This window comes from Halichoerus grypus, chromosome 8, assembly GCF_964656455.1.
Source record: "Halichoerus grypus chromosome 8, mHalGry1.hap1.1, whole genome shotgun sequence".
Lineage (NCBI taxonomy): Eukaryota > Metazoa > Chordata > Mammalia > Carnivora > Phocidae > Halichoerus > Halichoerus grypus.
The window spans coordinates 148,694,184-148,710,489 of NC_135719.1; the positions used below are offsets into that span (position 1 = coordinate 148,694,184).

Consider the following 16,306-nt stretch of genomic DNA (forward strand, 5'->3'; position numbering starts at 1 on the left):
TATGTCAAATAAAAATGGTATTCTGTGAAAAAAAAAAAAAAAGCAGCTGATTGAGCTCCCAGCTCTCACAAACCAGTGCTTTTCCTTGAGAGAACCAGAGTACCTCGGTGGGCAGCAGCAGGACCCGGTGTGCATGCCCTGTTTTGTCACACAAAATTCAAAACTGTGTCTACCCAAGAGCCAAGATTTAATGGAATTATAATTGTTTTGCATCAAAGACAGTCTTCAGTGGAACGCACATTTTTTCCATGAGTGGTGGCGGAGGGCACGGTGATGATTGGTGGCGTTCAGGGCCCTGCTCTGCCCACCATGGCTTTTGTGTCAGGGCAAATGTCAGCTCAGTGAAAAAGGCAGATGCAACCGAGTATCGTGATGGCAATAGCTTGGGCCTTGCAGGCCCTGTGGAAAGGACTGCCGACCACACTTTGAGAACCTCTGTTGTGTAGGAAAGTGTTGAGGTTATTAGGAGTCCCTGTGGTGTTCCTTCCTTCTGCTCAGGCCCGCGGGCAGCACCAGGACAGCACTGCTCCCAAGCCTGCATTTCAGGAAACGGAGAGAAAGCCATGTGCAGAAAACAGTGTCCTTGGCACCCCGGGAACTTATTTCCCAGCTTTATTGAGGTTCTGATAGGTTTTTAAAAAAAAAAATGCAAGTACAAAGAGATTTGCAAAAAAAAGATATGGGAGGCTGAGTGTTTTTGCAAAATTCATACAATAAATTTAGTTCATTAGAAGCTAAGTCAAAAACTGAAAAGCTACAGTTTACGTAACTATAAATGTGGGAGGAAAACCTGCTTTAAAAGTGCTTCATGTTTGGGGGTAATGAGAATTTCTCTATCTTCACTGTGTTGGTGGTTGTATAACTGCATGCATTGTCAAAATCCATAGAATCATGTATCTAAAAAAGGCAAATTTTACTGTATGTAAATTTTACCAGTAAATCTGATTGCTGCTCTCCCCCTACCCCCAAAAGGTCTGTGGTAGTGCATTTCTTAAACAATTGAAGAAACTGGTTTGGGAGAAGAGTACTTGTAGAAGCAGATTTTTGACACCAAGAAATAGAGTTTGTGGTAGCAGTAAAATGCCTCCTAGAGTTTACCTTTGGTCTTCAATATATTTAATATTATTTCAGTTCTGTTTTTTCTGACCCTTTCAGTTGGCAAGGCTATAATGTCCCCAAAATTGCTTTGAATTCTTTGTGGGGGAAGAGTGTAATGTGACCTTAGGTGATAGTTGCCACAATAATTTTATAGGAAGTCCCGTTGTGTTCTACTAGAATAAATTATACTCCCAGTGTAACATATTTCCACTTAGATCTTTATGGACTCTTTGAACTATCTACTGAGAACATTTTAAAAGAAATTATACAGAATTTTTATTTTTTTATTTTTATTTTTTTAAAGATTTTATTTATTTATTTGAGAGAGAGAATGAGAAAGAGCACGAGAGGTGGGGAGGGTCAGAGGGAGAAGCAAACTCCCCGCTGAGCAGGGAGCCCGATGCGGGACTCGATCCCAGGACTCCAGAATCATGACCTGAGCCAAAGGCAGTCGCTCAACCAACTGAGCCACCCAGTTGCCCTATACAGAATTTTTAAATGTTTCTTACCAAACTTGATATAGCCTGAGATAGGTGTTAATGTTGTTTTCTCATTAGTAAGAACTTTTCCAAATAATTTCGTCACAGTGGGTTGACATTGAATCTGATGAGAATTAACAACATACGTTTTTACGGTGTATTTTGACCCAAATACAAATAACAAAAGGATGCTTCCCAGTCATAGAGGAAGTTGGGTTACTTTAACTCCACACTGAGTTCGGTTTAACTGGACTCTCTCACAGGGTGTGTGTAACTCCCACTTGGTGTTGGAAGAGCCATCTTCAATCGTGCAACTGGATTATAGCCAGAAAGTACTGCTCGTGTCTACATTACAAAGAAGCCTGCTTTTTTACACGGAAGAAAAGTCTGTCAAGCAGATTGGAACACAACCAAGGAAAAGGTAAGCATCACAAGTGCACCAGTGTGGTGGTTACAGAGGGGCTTTAAGTTTTCCTAGGTTTCCTGTTTGCCATGTGCAAGCCCACCGTGGCTCTAAGCCTGGGGTTCCCGGTGGGTCCCTAACCTGCTTGGGACACCTCATCCCAGCATCAGACAGAAAGAGTGTGTCCCTCTTGATCTGCTGCAAGAACCTGCAGGTGTGGCCTCCCTGCCTTGAGTGCCAGGACCTAGGGGAATCTCCGATGTGGTCTGCCTTGGGTCCACCCTGTGTGGGCGCCCCTCCACCACAGCCCTGGTGAAGGGCCAGAGCCCCTCTGCACTGTGTGGGCTGTGCCAGGCTTGGGGATAACTGGCAGACAAAGTAGCTGTGAGCCCACCATCATGGCAATTTAATAAACTCAGCAGAAAAGTTGCTAATAGTTATGTTACCTGCTATGGAGTAATGTGTGCGGGGTGCTGTGAAGCTTCTACCCAGCCTGGGGCTGAGGGCAGACTCCCTGAAGGAGTGGGCGAGGGAGGAGTGGAACTGGCCAGGAGGACTGGGGAAGGTCTGGAGGGGGTGGCTTCTAGGCTGAGAGATTGTCTCCCTCCCCTCCCCCCCCATTTACCTACCACCTGGAAGGACAGCAAGAGAAGGGGTCAAGTCCAGTTGCCTACCAGCCATGTGGGAAGAGGCAGCAGGAACGCATGGTGACCTCCCTGCCAGAAACACACTTGTGGAGCCCTGGGGCCTGGTTTACGTGGGTGTGGGGTCAGTGAGGAGGGGCTAGGTAAAGTGGTGGGGGCACCGCCTCATCCTGAGAGGGGCAGAGAGCCAAGTGGGGGCAGGAAGAGGATGGGCGCCAGCAGCTTATGAATTGGGCAGCAGGATTTGGAGAAGTTCCTGGTAAAAGGGCACCATTGCCTACAGAGAATCAGAGGGGCTGGGTGGCAGGTGGGTGGGGAGTGTGGTGAGCAGGCTGACAGTGAGACATGGATTGGCTGCGCCCATGAGGGGAGGGCCCACGGAGGCTGGCGGTGACAGCCGGGCGGGTGACGGATGGCCCGGAGAAGGGGAGCTCAGATGGGCGGAGGGTGGCAGCCCTTAGCTACCAAAAGACCTGGTCATGCCTCCCTTTGGCTTCTGTTTTCTGTTCTGAATACCCCCTCAATTCCATCAACAATTTAGCCTTTGTATAGCAGTAGTCTCCCTATTGGCCCCCAGAAAACACAGTAGAATTTGTAGCCCTGGCTTAGGGGTTTTGCACATCTTCATCTTGCTTTTCCCTCTGCCAGCGTCCCCTCTTCTGCCTGATGTTTTGTCCTGACTTGTCATCAGTGTCTTTGGAAGGATAGTGGAGGGTAAAGAGAGAGATACGAAAACCAGTTACTTTTCACGTGGATCAGCCAATAGTCCTTCTCTTAAAACCTGGTCTTCCAGCCTCCGTCATGGAAACCTAAGCAAGTTTCCATGAGCCCCTCCAGGTGCACATGTGTGGTTGGTCTTTTGGCCTGTGCCGGACACTGTTCCAGGGTGCGGATGCAAACAAACGTGTCCCCTTTCTCCCCGGGAAGTCTATTTCACTGAGCCCTAGAGGAGTGGGGATAACACAGAATAAATGGAAAAGTTGTTCACCCCTTGGTCTTAAAGGCTTGTTTTTCTGTGGTGTGCTGTGAGTCTGTGGTTCAGAAAGGGCGTCTGGCGAGTCTGCCCCCTGCAAGCAGGGTGTCATTCCGCAGGTGTTTGGTGTGCCTGAGGGGCAGCCGTGCGCGGTGGACAGCGGTGAGCAAGGGACAGGTCTCTGCCCTCAAGCAGGATCCCTGTGTAGCCTGCAGTGCGAGCTGTGGAGCAGGCAGTCGGGGAAGCCTTCGGGTGGGGGTGGCATGCTCTCTTAGAATGGTCTGGAAAGACTTCTGTGGAGAAGTGATATTTGAGCAGAAGCCTCAAGCATGGGAAGAGCTGATGGAGGAGCATTCTGGTCTCAGGAAACAGCAAATGCCAAGGCCACCGATTGGGCAGGGCTTGCAATGTTCAGGGAGCCAGAGGGGGCTGGGGTGACCAGGGAGCAGTGGGCTGGGTGCACTGGTAGAAAATGAGATTGGAAAGGAGGGCCCGAGCCAGCTTAGGGGTTGGTGGCTGGGGGCACCACGTGCTATTGGCCAAGTTATTCTAGGCATAACCAAAAGCTATTGAAGTGCTTTAGGCAGGAGAATGGCAACATGAGCGACGTTTCAGAGCTCACCCCTGGTTCTGTGTGGAGACTCAATTGGAGATGGGCAGGAGGGGGCAGTGAGGAGGGTACTTCAGGAGTCCCGGGACCAGGCATGGAGGCTGGCTCCTGGTGGTGGCCATCAGGAGACGGGGAGATGGAGGGAGCTGTAATTTGGAGATAGCACGGGGCTGGATAATGGATTAGATATAGGGTAAGGGGAAGGAAAGAATAGAAGATTCTGTGCTGGTGGCTGTAGCAGCTCGGTAGCTGCAGTGGGCACACTGGGGCAAGCCTGGGTTTGAGGTCTAGACAGCCATTCTGTGGGGGGCAGCCATTCTGTGGGGGGCATATTGAGCTGGAGGTGCCTGTTAGGTAGCAGTCAAGTGGGAGTCATAGTGAGGAGTGACGTCTACAGGCCTGCAAATCATTAGATGCAAGCGACATTGAGACCCTGACATTGGGTGAGTTCACCTAGGAACAGTGTTTATTCACCTAACATTGAAAAATCCTCACCGAGTCTCTGCTGTGTGCCAGGCAGCCTTCTCCGTCTGAGGAGACAGCTGTGAACTGGGAAAACCTCTAATCTCGGGGAGCTCACATTCCTGAAGGGGGAGACCAACATTAAATATATTCTAGAATGTTCGCTAGTAATAAACCAGGATATGGACTAGAGAGGAGGGAGCAGGGGACACAGGTGTGTGCTCTAGATGGGCAGGCAGGGATGGCCCTTCCGCAGGAGGGACTGGAGCAGGTTCCTGAAGGCAGGGCAGAAGGAGCCACCAGAGGACCTTGGAAAGAAGCTCTTGAGGCAGAAGCAGTGCATGTGCCAAGCGTTTGAGGGTTTGGAGAGCAGCAAGGCCATGCGTGTGTGGAGCAGAAGAGGGGCCAGGTAGGACCCCATCCTGTAGGCTTTGTGGGCCTTACTCAGGGGCTGCTTTATTCTAGCACGCCAGCAGTCATGAGAGGCTTTGACCAGGGCAAGTCACCCTTGCTGCTCTTTGGAGGGGGCAGGAGTGACAGCTGAGGGGGGCCAGCCAGGGGCTTAGGCCAGGCCAGGGTAGTAGGAATGCTCGGAGGGCAGAGCTGACAGGTGTGCTGACACGTTGGCTCTGGGGGGTGAGAGAGGGAGATTAGTCAGCTGAGCACTCAGGGGAGTGGCGGCACACTGGCCTAGAGAAGCCTGGGGGAGAGGATAGAAGAGTCTGTTGTGGACAGGTAGCATGGTCTTCCTCCCAGGGGAGAGCCAAAGGGGCAGGTGCAGCAGCTGTGCGTCTTGGGAAGCGGGTGGGGCCCGTGCGTGCATTTGGGAGCCTGTAGCATGTAGACGGTCTTCAAAGCTCCGGGACGGACAAGGTCGCTGCGGGCGTGAGCATAGCTGGAGAAGTGGGGGCGTCTCTGTTCTGGGCACTGGCAGAGACTGGGATGTGAGGAAGGTTCAGAGGAGTGAGAAGTTGGAGGCCACATGAAGGAAGTGTCACAAGGCTACGTCAGAGCTGCTGACGGCCCCAAGAGATGGCATGAGACAGATGTTTGGATTTGGTGACCTGGTGGCTACACACAGCCTTGCTCAAGGAGAGGGGCCGAGGGTGAAAGGGCTGGAGGGAACAGGATCGCAGTGCTCAGAGACAGCTTTTTAGGGGGCTGGTTTTTGTGGAAGGGAACACAGAGGAGGGGGCGCCTTGGGAGGGAGTGTGGCTGGGTGGCTGGCGCTGGCCGGCACAGAGCACAAGATGGCGGTGCCCGTCGTGGCCTCTTGAGCCCACTGGTGGGTGACAGCGTGGCCTGAATAGGGCTGGGGTGTTCTCAGCGGGGAGCAGAGCACTTGCAGGCAGGGGAACCTCGGTGGTGGGGGATGGGGTCGTCCTTTTCTGATGGAGTTTGTGAACCTCCTCAGACGGGACCAGCTAAAATACATTGTTACTCCCAGAAGACCTCAGAGCCCGCTGGCTGTTCCCCCGAAGTGTTGTATCTTTGCTCTCCTCGGGGTCTGTGTTGCACTATTTCAGGTGGGAACCTCTCCCTACCTGTTAGGTGTCCCCTGTGGCCCTGTCGTCAGGGCCCCTGAGCCTGGCCGCCCGTGTTGGGGGTGGACCGTGGAGTCTGCCCCCCAGCAGAGCCAGCATCGGGTTCTGGAACAGGGTCACTGCCATTGTCCCTGCGTGGTGGTCTGTGGGCAGTTGGCTGCTGAGCCTTTTGTCACCCATCTTAGACTTTCATTCTCTTGCCTCGGGCTCTCTGTCCACGCTCAGCATTTCAGGTCTGTGGCACCAGAGATTATACAGCACATTAGAAAACATTCCTTCCAGAGCGCCCGGCTGGCTCAGTCAGTAGAGCATGAGACTCTTGATCTCGGGGCTGTGAGTTTGAGCCCCACGCTGGGGGTAGAGATTACCTAAAAATAAAATCTTTTAAAAAACCCCAAACAGGGGCACCTGGGTGGATCAGTCGTTAAGCGTCTGCCTTCGGCTCGGGTCATGATCTCAGGGTCCTGGGATCGAGCCCCGCATCGGGCTCCCTGCTCTGCGGGAAGTCTGCTTCTCCCTCTCCCACTCCCCCTGCTTGTGTTCCCTCTCTCGCTGTGTCTCCCTCTGTCAAATAAATAAATCTTTAAAAAAAAACAAAAAACAAAAAACCCAAACAAACACTCCTTTCATATTAATGTGGCTCATAAAGGGAATTAAAGTATGTTTTAAAGTCATCAGTTTTTTAAAATCATCAAACATTTTTCTGGAAGTCACCTCCACCAAAATTAAGAAAGTAGGTTAATTTGGGGCACCTGGGTGGCTCAGTCATTGGGCGTCTGCCTTCGGCTCAGGTCATGATCCCGGGGTCCTGGGATCAAGCCCCGCATTGGGCTTGCTGCTCGACGGGGAGTTTGCTTCTCCCTCTACCCCTCCCCGCTCTTCCCTCTCTCTCAGATAAATAAATAAAATCTTAAAAAAAAAAGTAGGTTAATTTAGTTATGATTTTAGAACCCTATGGTACCTAGACCTTAAAAGTTGGAGTCTGAGGGTCCACTTGAGAACGGACAGCAGCAGGTGCTACACAGTCATACGGCAGGTGGGTGGCGCCAAGCCCGGGGTGTAGGACAGTTTACACCTCGCTCTAACTAGTTGTTATCCCCAGCTTATCTGCCCTCCCCCCACTGACCACACACCACACGTTCAGCAGTTCCTTAGAGCCAGCCGCCCACCAGGACCCTCTCGGCATGTTCCTTCCCCCACAGTGCCCGTCCCTTCCTCAGCCAGGTAATAGTCCTGGGTCTAGCCCTCTCCTGCCTCAGTCGGGACACACCCCGTCCAGACTCCTTGGGCGGCCCTTTGAGCCTCAGATGCTCTTGCAGTGGTTCATACACATGCGCACATCTGCCCCCGTCTGTTCTCAGTCCCGGCCAGGATCTCGTCTCGTTCATCCCTCACGTTGCCCATGGCCCCGGGTCTCACACAGTGTTTGTTCCAGTGAATGCTTTAGTTACCCAAGGTGAACAAATCAAAGTGGAAGTGACAAGAGATTTTTAAGAGGACCTATAAATAAATGGAAAACATTTAACAATTGGGTCACCAAACAGACATGGATTTGACAGGAAGGTCAAGAGGAAGAGGTTATGGACTGCCCTGCTAGAATTCCTTTGGGTCTATTTAGAGAATCTTCCCAGAACAAATCCACCAAAGGCAGTAATCAAACATGATGCTGATTATAGAGTTGTCCGTGAATGATCTACAGCGTTAGAACAGTCTTGGTTAATCTAACGATCTTCGTTTCAAAGCTGAATTTGATATTCGATATCCTCCTTGGGCCCTATCCGGAGGGATTTAGTTACTGTGCAGCCAGAGGAACCTAGAGAGATACTGACATGCAGAGAAACGTCCAGATAACTCTATCTACGTGACTGTGTGGGATGGGCCCTGGAGACAGCCCCTCAGGAGGGCCGGTGCGCTGCTGCGTGCAGGGAGGGTGAGGAGAGAGGCACGGGGTCCGTGGGGAGCACGCAGTGCTGGCGTGAATAGAGCTAGAGGCCGATCCCAGCTGCGAGCACCTGTAGCCCTGTGCGTGGCCTTACCATCACCAGCAGTGCTTTTGTGCCTTCGTAGACTGGCTCACTTAATCTTCTCTTTAACCTTTGAGATGGGAATGATTACTCCTGATTTACAGATTAGGAAACCAAGCTCCAGAAAGGTTGCATAGCACAAAGCAAATGTCAGGGCTGGAAATTGAGCCCTGCTGTCAGTCGAGAGTCAGTACTCTTTCCACTGCTTCAAATCAGAGAAGTATTTTGGGGAGAGGGTGGACTGAAACTCTTGAACTTTGAGCTCTGGTAGGAGCCTGAGATTGGGCAAAGGTGTGGGACCATGAGAACTCAGAGGGTCGCCCAGCTGGCTCAGTTGGGGGGAGCATGCGACTCTTGATCTTGGGGTCATGGGTTTGAGCCCCACATTGGGTGTAGGGATTGCTTAAAAATAAAGCCTTTGGGGGGAAAAAAAGAATTCAGATTGCTGGTGGGAGCATAGGTTGGTATAATCACATTGTGAAAAAAGTTTGAAGTTGTCTTTTAAACCTGAATGTGGTCAACTCAGCAACCCAACAGTTACCCAACAGAGCAACAATTCCATCTCCGGGAGATCCTGGGCAGACTCTTACACCTGTGTGCTAGGAGGTCTGCATGAAAATGCTCGTAGCACTGTTGTTTAAAATAACAAAGTAGAAATAATTCAAATACACATCAACAAGGGAGTGAGTAAAAATATTGTGGCAAACTATGTAGCAGTGAAAATGAACGAGCTATAGCTTTTTTATCAGTAAAGATAAATATTAGAAATACAATGTTAAAAGCAATTTGTAAAAGTATACAAGTAGAATCATACTTTTTTTATACAAATGAAAGATAATACTAAAAAATATGTAGTGTTTAGGAATACATAGGTATGTGGTTAAATTATCAATAATAGTAGAAGCAAGGCAATAACAAACAAAATTCAGTCTGTGGTCACACCTGGGGAACGGAGGGGCAGGAACATTAGGAGCACGGGAGAGCATCACCCGTATCCCTGATGATTTATTTCTGAAGTTGAGGGGGTTCCTGGGTGTGCATTTCATTTATTAGACTTCATAACTTTTATATGCCTATAAATGTGTGTGTGTGTATAGTATAAAATAATATGTATTATTTATATAATAAAACATACATTCTTTTGTGTTAGGTATTTCATAATTTTAAAAATAGAAAACTGCCATGCCTGGGGACCAGAGGGAAGCTGGTCCCTGTGATGGGTTCAGACTCAATGGCAGGTATGACGCTCATTCACTGGGATGCTGGAGTGAGTACAGCAATCAGGCGTTAGAAGGAACAGAAGTTCCAAGCAGGGAGAGGATGGTCAGACCTGGATTTGTGAGCTTCTGCCTCATTTTCTCTTCTCTGAGACAGGAGCTGGACTCTTTACGTCATGGGGCTGCTGTGAGGATTGAGCCTGAGGGTGGGGACAGAGCCCTGGGCACAGCACCAAAACGGTTGCCATGAGACAGGCTGCACGCTCAGCGGGTGCACACTTGCGAGGGGGCTACGGGGAGCAGAAGACACAGAGATGACAGCGTCGTTCTAGTAACAACAGAACAAACCATAGCAGAGGGTTTGAAAAAACATCAATCTTGTTCGGGCTTATCCAAAAAATTCTTGTTAGAGTTGATATCAAGGGTTGACAACTGTCACTTTAAATCAGTTCATCTCACTTCTTTCTTTCTTTCTTTCTTTCTTTCTTTCTTTCTTTCTTTCTTTCTTTCTTTCTTTTCTTTTCTTTTCTTTTTCTTTCTTTCTTTTCCTTCCTTCCTTCCTTCCTTTCCTTTCCTTTCCTTTCCCTTCCTTTCCTTTCCTTTCCTTTCCCTTCCTTTCCTTTCCTTTCCTTTCCCTTCCTTTCCTTCTCTTTGCCTTCTTCTTTTTCTTTCTTTTCTTTCTTTTTTGTAATTTCAGCACTGGGAAATTTGGAGCTTGTTTTATACCAGGACTTTGTAAGCAGAGTGATCTGACCTTGTATGCATCACGGCCTGGGCTCCGACTGTGGAAGGCAGACATCCATGGGACTGTTCAAGCCACGTTTATCCTAAAAGATGTCTTTGCTGGAGGGGTCAAGCCCTTTGAACTGTACCCGCGTCTGGAATCCTCCAGCAGGGGAGGCTGCAGCTTACCTGAGAAACACCTGGGGCTTGTTTCCTGTTTCTTTCAAGAAGGCTGGGTGTTGAGTTGGAATGAATACAGTATTTACCTTCTAGACACTGTCAACCAGGTAAGTGACATGATCGCACCACATCTTGGGTGTCTTTACAGTGTTTATCTACAGATTGTCTCTCAGAACAATAGAAGGAACAGCATTGATTCTAATGCTTTACTTTTTCCTTTGGGCCAGTCAAGGAAATCAAGTAAGGGTCTGATTATTTTATAGATTTGGTTTTGGTAAAACCTTCTAGCTGTTCTGCCTCTAAGCAGGAGTCTCGTCTGCCTGGCATGGCTTCCCTCATCTGGAACTTGAGGGCAGGGTGACCTGGGCTAGGGCCACCAAGCTGCCTTTTAGCCCTGAGTTGGTTTCTCTTCTTAAGGAACACTTTGAAAAAGGCATTTTTGTATTCTTCTCCACTTATAGACAACTTAAGTTTTTTTCTTTCTCTGGGTACTCTTTGAACTGGATGTGCTCTTAGTAGTCAGTGGGGTTGAGAGGTTTGGTGACTGTGTATCGGTTCCTTTCTTCTGAGCCCTTACCCCAGTGCTTTCTGTGACAGGTGTAATTAACTTCATGAGACAAGGGGCTGTCCATGTGCAGACGTGGCTGCCATCAGAGTCTGTGTGGCAACAAGATGGGCAGCTTTCAGATTAGTGGCATGTTTCTAGATGTTCATCAGGATTATTTAAAAATTAACAGAGGGGCGCCTGGGTGGCTCAGTTGGTTAAGCGTCTCCCTTCAGCTCAGGTCATGATCCCAGGGTCCTGGGATCGAGCCTCACATCTGGCTCCCTGCTCTGTGGGGAGCCTGCTTCTCCCTCTCCCTCTGCCTGCTGCTCTGTCTACTTGTGCTATCTTGTTGTCAAATAAATAAATCTTAAAAAAAATTAAAATTAAAATTAACGAAGAATTCAGGCCCTTTTTCTCTCTATAGTGAACTGCCTCTTGTTTGTATTATTAGCCGAAAAGAGAATGTTTTAAAATCATTCAGACTCTGGATGTCCTGTTTTCAGATGGTGTTAGGGGCCTCCTCCCTCTCTCCATTCATTCGGAGCCATGAATGGCAGTGTCCACTTGTCTCTCGCGCGGGAGTGCACACAGTAGGGGTCGAGACCGGTCAGCACATCACTCTAGACCAGGAGCAGCATTCCCTGTGGGCATTCGTACAAAGTGCTGTGAGCTGTGACGAGTCCCAGGCAGTGCCACCAAGGCTGAGCTCCCAGGGACTCTTTCCCGAGGAGGCAGTGTCTGAATCAGGTTGGAACTCTCCCAGTAGACAAGAGTCAGGAAAGGAGTTTGAGCAGAGCCGTGGCGTCCTGGAGGAACAAGGCCCGCTCCGCTCAGGGCACCTGAAGCACAGACCAGGGCAGCTGTGCGAGGCTGACGCAGGTCCTGCCGAGGAGCATGCGCTCCATGTGCTGGGGGGAGGGGGCCAGGCAGGACATGGCTCCCAGTGCTCAGAGGTGCGGTGAGCTCTTCCCTCAGGCTCATGAATTCACTGGCAAGGTTTATGACTCCAGGTCATGTACCTGTCGGATACTCCCTACCTTTGCGTTCCGTTTACTCTTAAGAAGTTTCAGAAAGTGGGCCTAACAAAGCACAGGTGTCATTTGACTCATTTGGATTCCTGCACATGTCTGTATGCTTTCAACTATTACTATTGCCTGGTTGTGTGATTTTCTTTTCTTTTTTCTTTTCTTTTTTGGACAGTCCACAATTGCTGGTTTGGAAGGATCAGGTGATATCGTGTCTGTTTCCTGCACAGAAAATGAAATATTTTTCTTAAAGGGAGATAGGAACATTATAAGAATTTCAAGCAGACCTGAAGGACTGGCATCAATAGGTTTGTATTTGTTATAAAATGTACCCGTGTATATGTAATTGTAGTTTATAACTTATAAACCTTACCGTTACTTTGTTAGTTAAATGACTGTAGCTTTATTTAAACAAGGAAGTATTTGGAGGGTTTCCTATGATTTTTTTTTTTTTAAGATATTTTGTTTTGTTTTGTTTTAGAGAGAGAATGTGTGCGAACAGGGGGAGGGGCAGAGGGAGAGAATCTCAAGCCGACTCCACGCTGAGTGCGGAGCCCAACTCAGGGCTTGGTCTCACAACCCTGAGATCATGACCTGAGCTGAAACCAAGAGTCGGACGCTTGACCCACTGAGCCGCCCAGGCGCCCCACTATGAGTCATAAAAGATGGTTTACAGTGCTTTTCTTGAAGCTTACCTACTTTAAGGCTCATATCAGACAACCTCACGTTTGGTAAAGTGGTTCCATAGGTCTGGAAGCTGGGGAGGCCAGACGAGTAGTGAGGAGAACTCAGCACCCCATGACTGGTCGCTGGTACCTGACTCCACGTGTGGGATTAATAGTTCCAAAGATAGAGACTTGCCAAGATTTTAGAACATGGAAATCTGTTATCTGGAATATATCTTTTACCCTCCACACAGTTACTCCTTACAGCACTGATCATTCTCTGTGCTTTTGACTTTTCTTTGTAATTCATACAAGCCCAGATTCTAATGAGCAAAGAATCTTAATACGTGTTCTCATGCACACATCCACGGTACTTTGTACACTTGGGGCTCGTCAGTGAACTTGTTCCTGCTGGTGACAACAGCCATGTGGGGAGGACGAGGAGAGGCCTGTCTGTCACTCCCTTTGTTCTCACTATGTTCCAGAGACTGCTGAGCACTTAACAGTCATGACCTCATAAAATCCTGAACACATGTTCTATAGACGAGGAGACTGGGGTTTGGAAGTTGCAGTGAGGTACCAAAGACACCGCCGCTGGGGGGATGTGAGCAGCACACCAGGGACATCCGTGTGGCCCCAGAGCCCCCGCGTGGGTGGCTTCTGGAGTTCATGGAGCAGTCTCGCAGGCGTCTTGGTTGATGCTCATGACAAGCCTGTGGGAAATGTGAGGCAGGTAGTCCTGCCACTGCCTTTCCCCAGCCAGGCCGCCCTCCTCCCGGGGCTGGGGGCGGCCTCGTCCCTTCCTTGCTCGCAGGCCACCGCGTCTGAGGTGGTGTGCAGGGCGCCCCCTGCCACGGCTGCCAGCTCCCTCCGGGCTCCTGCCCCCACCCGCTGTCCCCAGCGCCCAGGCGGGTCTGAGTGCTAGGCGTGTGGTGCTCCCCGACGTGGCCTGCTTCTGTCCGGATGCTGCCCTCTGTTCTCTCCCCGCTCGTTTTTTAAGACCCACTTCAGGTCTTACTGTATCTTTTGATACTTTTCCTGAGTGCTTTAGTTAAGTCAGCCTCTCCCTGTCTTCACTGGAGTTCCCAGGGGCCTCTCCTTCTACCACTCTTGTGACTGGGGAGCCGTTTACTTAACTTACCATGTCCTTACCTCGCAAAATAAACTTTTTGTTGCAAGGATCTTGTGGCTCAGCTTTGTGACCCGACATAGCACGTGGTACATAGAAGCCCTGAGTGAGTGAGTGTTAATCCATGGTGTCCCCATTCCACAGATTAGAAAACCAAGGACTGGGGGGTAAATGACAAGCCCCAAATCCACCAGCCCCGTCTTCTGATTTCTGCTTCAGCCAACGTTTCTCCTGCTGCTTCTGCTTGGCTACATTGGTCAGAAGTGCAGACCTTTTGCTGTAGCCATGGCCCTGGGGGCATCTTTGCTATGACTTCTCTCACCAGCACTAGCTGGTGTCTGAGTCACTGCAGGAGAGGGAGTAGAGGTCCTGGACCCAAGTGGGTGGGCCAGTTGCAAACCCGAGGCCTTTTAGAGTGGGGAGCAAGGCGAGGAAGAGGAGCTCCAAGCGGCAGGCTCCTGGGCCCCCAAGCGTTACTAAGCATTTTGTCTTTCTGTAATGTTAGAATATGAAGTGTAGTTAGAAGGAAAGTATCCCAAACAGTCTCTCATGAGCCAGATATTTAGGACTTGAAAAGATGAAAATGTCATAAGGGCTATCTTGGCCCCAATTTTACGGTCTCTTAAGAGATGGCGGGGTGGGGGTGAATTACTTCTTAAGTCAGAGAGTAAGTCAGGATTGCTGCCATTCCAGATTATAATTTCTGTGGAAAGTGAATAAGCTCTCAGTCTTGAGTTTATGAGGGGCACCTACATGGTGTGGTCAGGGGCGGGGCGGCTTATAGGAGGGAAGTAAGCTCCAGACCTAGCTGTTCGGTGGGGCCTCTCTGCGGTGATGAAAACGCTCAGTTTCTGCACTGTCCACCAGTGGCTGAGTGCTTGGAATGTGGGGGGTGCAACAGTATTAAATTGTGTTTGATTTTGAATTTAGCTGCACATGACAGTGGCGCTGTATGGGACAGGACAGCTCTAGACCAAGACCTGACGCCAACTGTGTGATCTTGGACGAGTTGCTTCCCTGGCCAGGCTTCACACCGAGCACAGTCCTGCCTGTCCGTCCCCAGTTGTGCGCACTGCAGCCCCTAGTCTGCCCCTGACCACCCTCACAAGGGACAGCAATTCCCATCTGTCTGCTTGATGGTCCCGGAATAGTGTCGGGCATATAGTGGATACTCGGTATCCGAGAGATGGCTGAGTGGATCGAAGTGGTCCCTAGTCCTGTTCTACGTAAAGGGTACTATGGATGGAACTGTTATGGCCATGGTGACCTTGTGGTGTTGTGTTGAGAAGGACGAGTCCATGAAAGTGAGAAACTTGCTGGCTCTTGTTCATGGGCACAGAGCAGGGTGACTTGACCCTCCACGGCCAGATCCTCACGCCACTCTCTGCTCGAAATGGACGCTGACTTCATTAACGCACTTCTCTGTCCCGGCTTTGTTCTCATGGAAAATTCCCTTTCTCCCCTTAAATTTCAAGAAATATAGGTACACGTACATTTTTCAAGTGCCTTTTGAGTTCTTTTGTATTTAAGGCATGATCTAAGTAGGGGATATCACTAATCCCTTTTCTTAGGTCATTTGTCTTCTTTAGGAATTATTTGTGAACTGATGTGAGAAATGCTGTGTACTTAGTAGTGTCCCCGTCCTGTTGAGCTATTTACAGAAAATAGCCATGACAAACCATTTTCCTGATTTTGGTGTGTGAGCTTCCTGGAGCACAGAACCGTTTGTTGGACTGTTTTGTGTGATTCTTACAGTTTCGCCAGTCTTCTGAGTTTAGCAGGCAGGTATTTAGGGTTAGCAGACCTGAGTAGGAGCGTGTCGACCTTCTTGGATAACCAGCAGTAACACCCCACCCTTCTTTCTCAGGGCGAGATGGTCTGGAGACGCCAGGATGTGCAGAGCAGGCCCCCGGGCAGCGTGCGGAGAAGCCGTCGGGGGCCCCAGTTTCTGAGACGAGGATCAGGGGCTCTTCCGTGGCCAGCTCCGTGGCCAGTGAGCCAAGGAGCAGGAGCAGCTCGCTCAACTCCACCGACAGTGGCTCCGGGCTCCAGGCAGCTCCAGAGCTGGGGAGGGGCAGCCAGCCCGCCTCACAGAGATTCAGCGTGATTAGCTCAGAAGACTTTGACCAGGAGCTTGTCGTGAAGCCTCTGAAAGTGAAAAAGAAGAGGAAGAAGAAGACAGGTACCATCCATGGCAAAGCACACACTGACTCCTGCTTACTCGGGGGCATTCTTAGACACTTTTTGGGAGTGCTGCTTTCACTGAATGAGCACTTGCCCATTCAATGAGAAGCAGAGAAGGCCTTCAGAAAGCAAGTGTGTTCTTTCCTCAAAGGAGTTTTACTGTGAAATATTTCATATGTTAAAAAAGTACCATGCACATGGAGAGCACCTTCATGAGGTGTAAATAATATAACAGACGCCTGTGTACTTACCACCCTGCTTGATGGGTCTGGGTTTATACTTCTCAGTATTTATTTATTTATTTATTTATTTATTTTAAAAGATTTTATTTATTTATTTGACAGAGAGAGAGAGACAGTGAGAGAGGGAACACAAGCAGGGGGAGTGGGAGAGGGAGAA

At 49.5% G+C, this 16,306-nt stretch overlaps 1 protein-coding gene across 4 annotated transcripts in view; it reads left to right on the forward strand.

Moving 5' to 3' along the window:
* TECPR2 (tectonin beta-propeller repeat containing 2) overlaps positions 1 to 16,306 on the forward strand; it is a 106,733-nt gene that overhangs the window by 35,182 nt on the left and 55,245 nt on the right. For all 4 annotated transcript variants that reach the window (XM_078054239.1, XM_078054242.1, XM_078054241.1 and 1 more), the window contains exons 5-8: positions 1,841 to 1,998; positions 10,152 to 10,464; positions 12,105 to 12,237; positions 15,591 to 15,905. In XM_078054239.1, the coding sequence (XP_077910365.1) occupies positions 1,841 to 1,998; positions 10,152 to 10,464; positions 12,105 to 12,237; positions 15,591 to 15,905 (919 nt within the window). The remainder of the gene's footprint in view (positions 1 to 1,840; positions 1,999 to 10,151; positions 10,465 to 12,104; positions 12,238 to 15,590; positions 15,906 to 16,306) is intronic.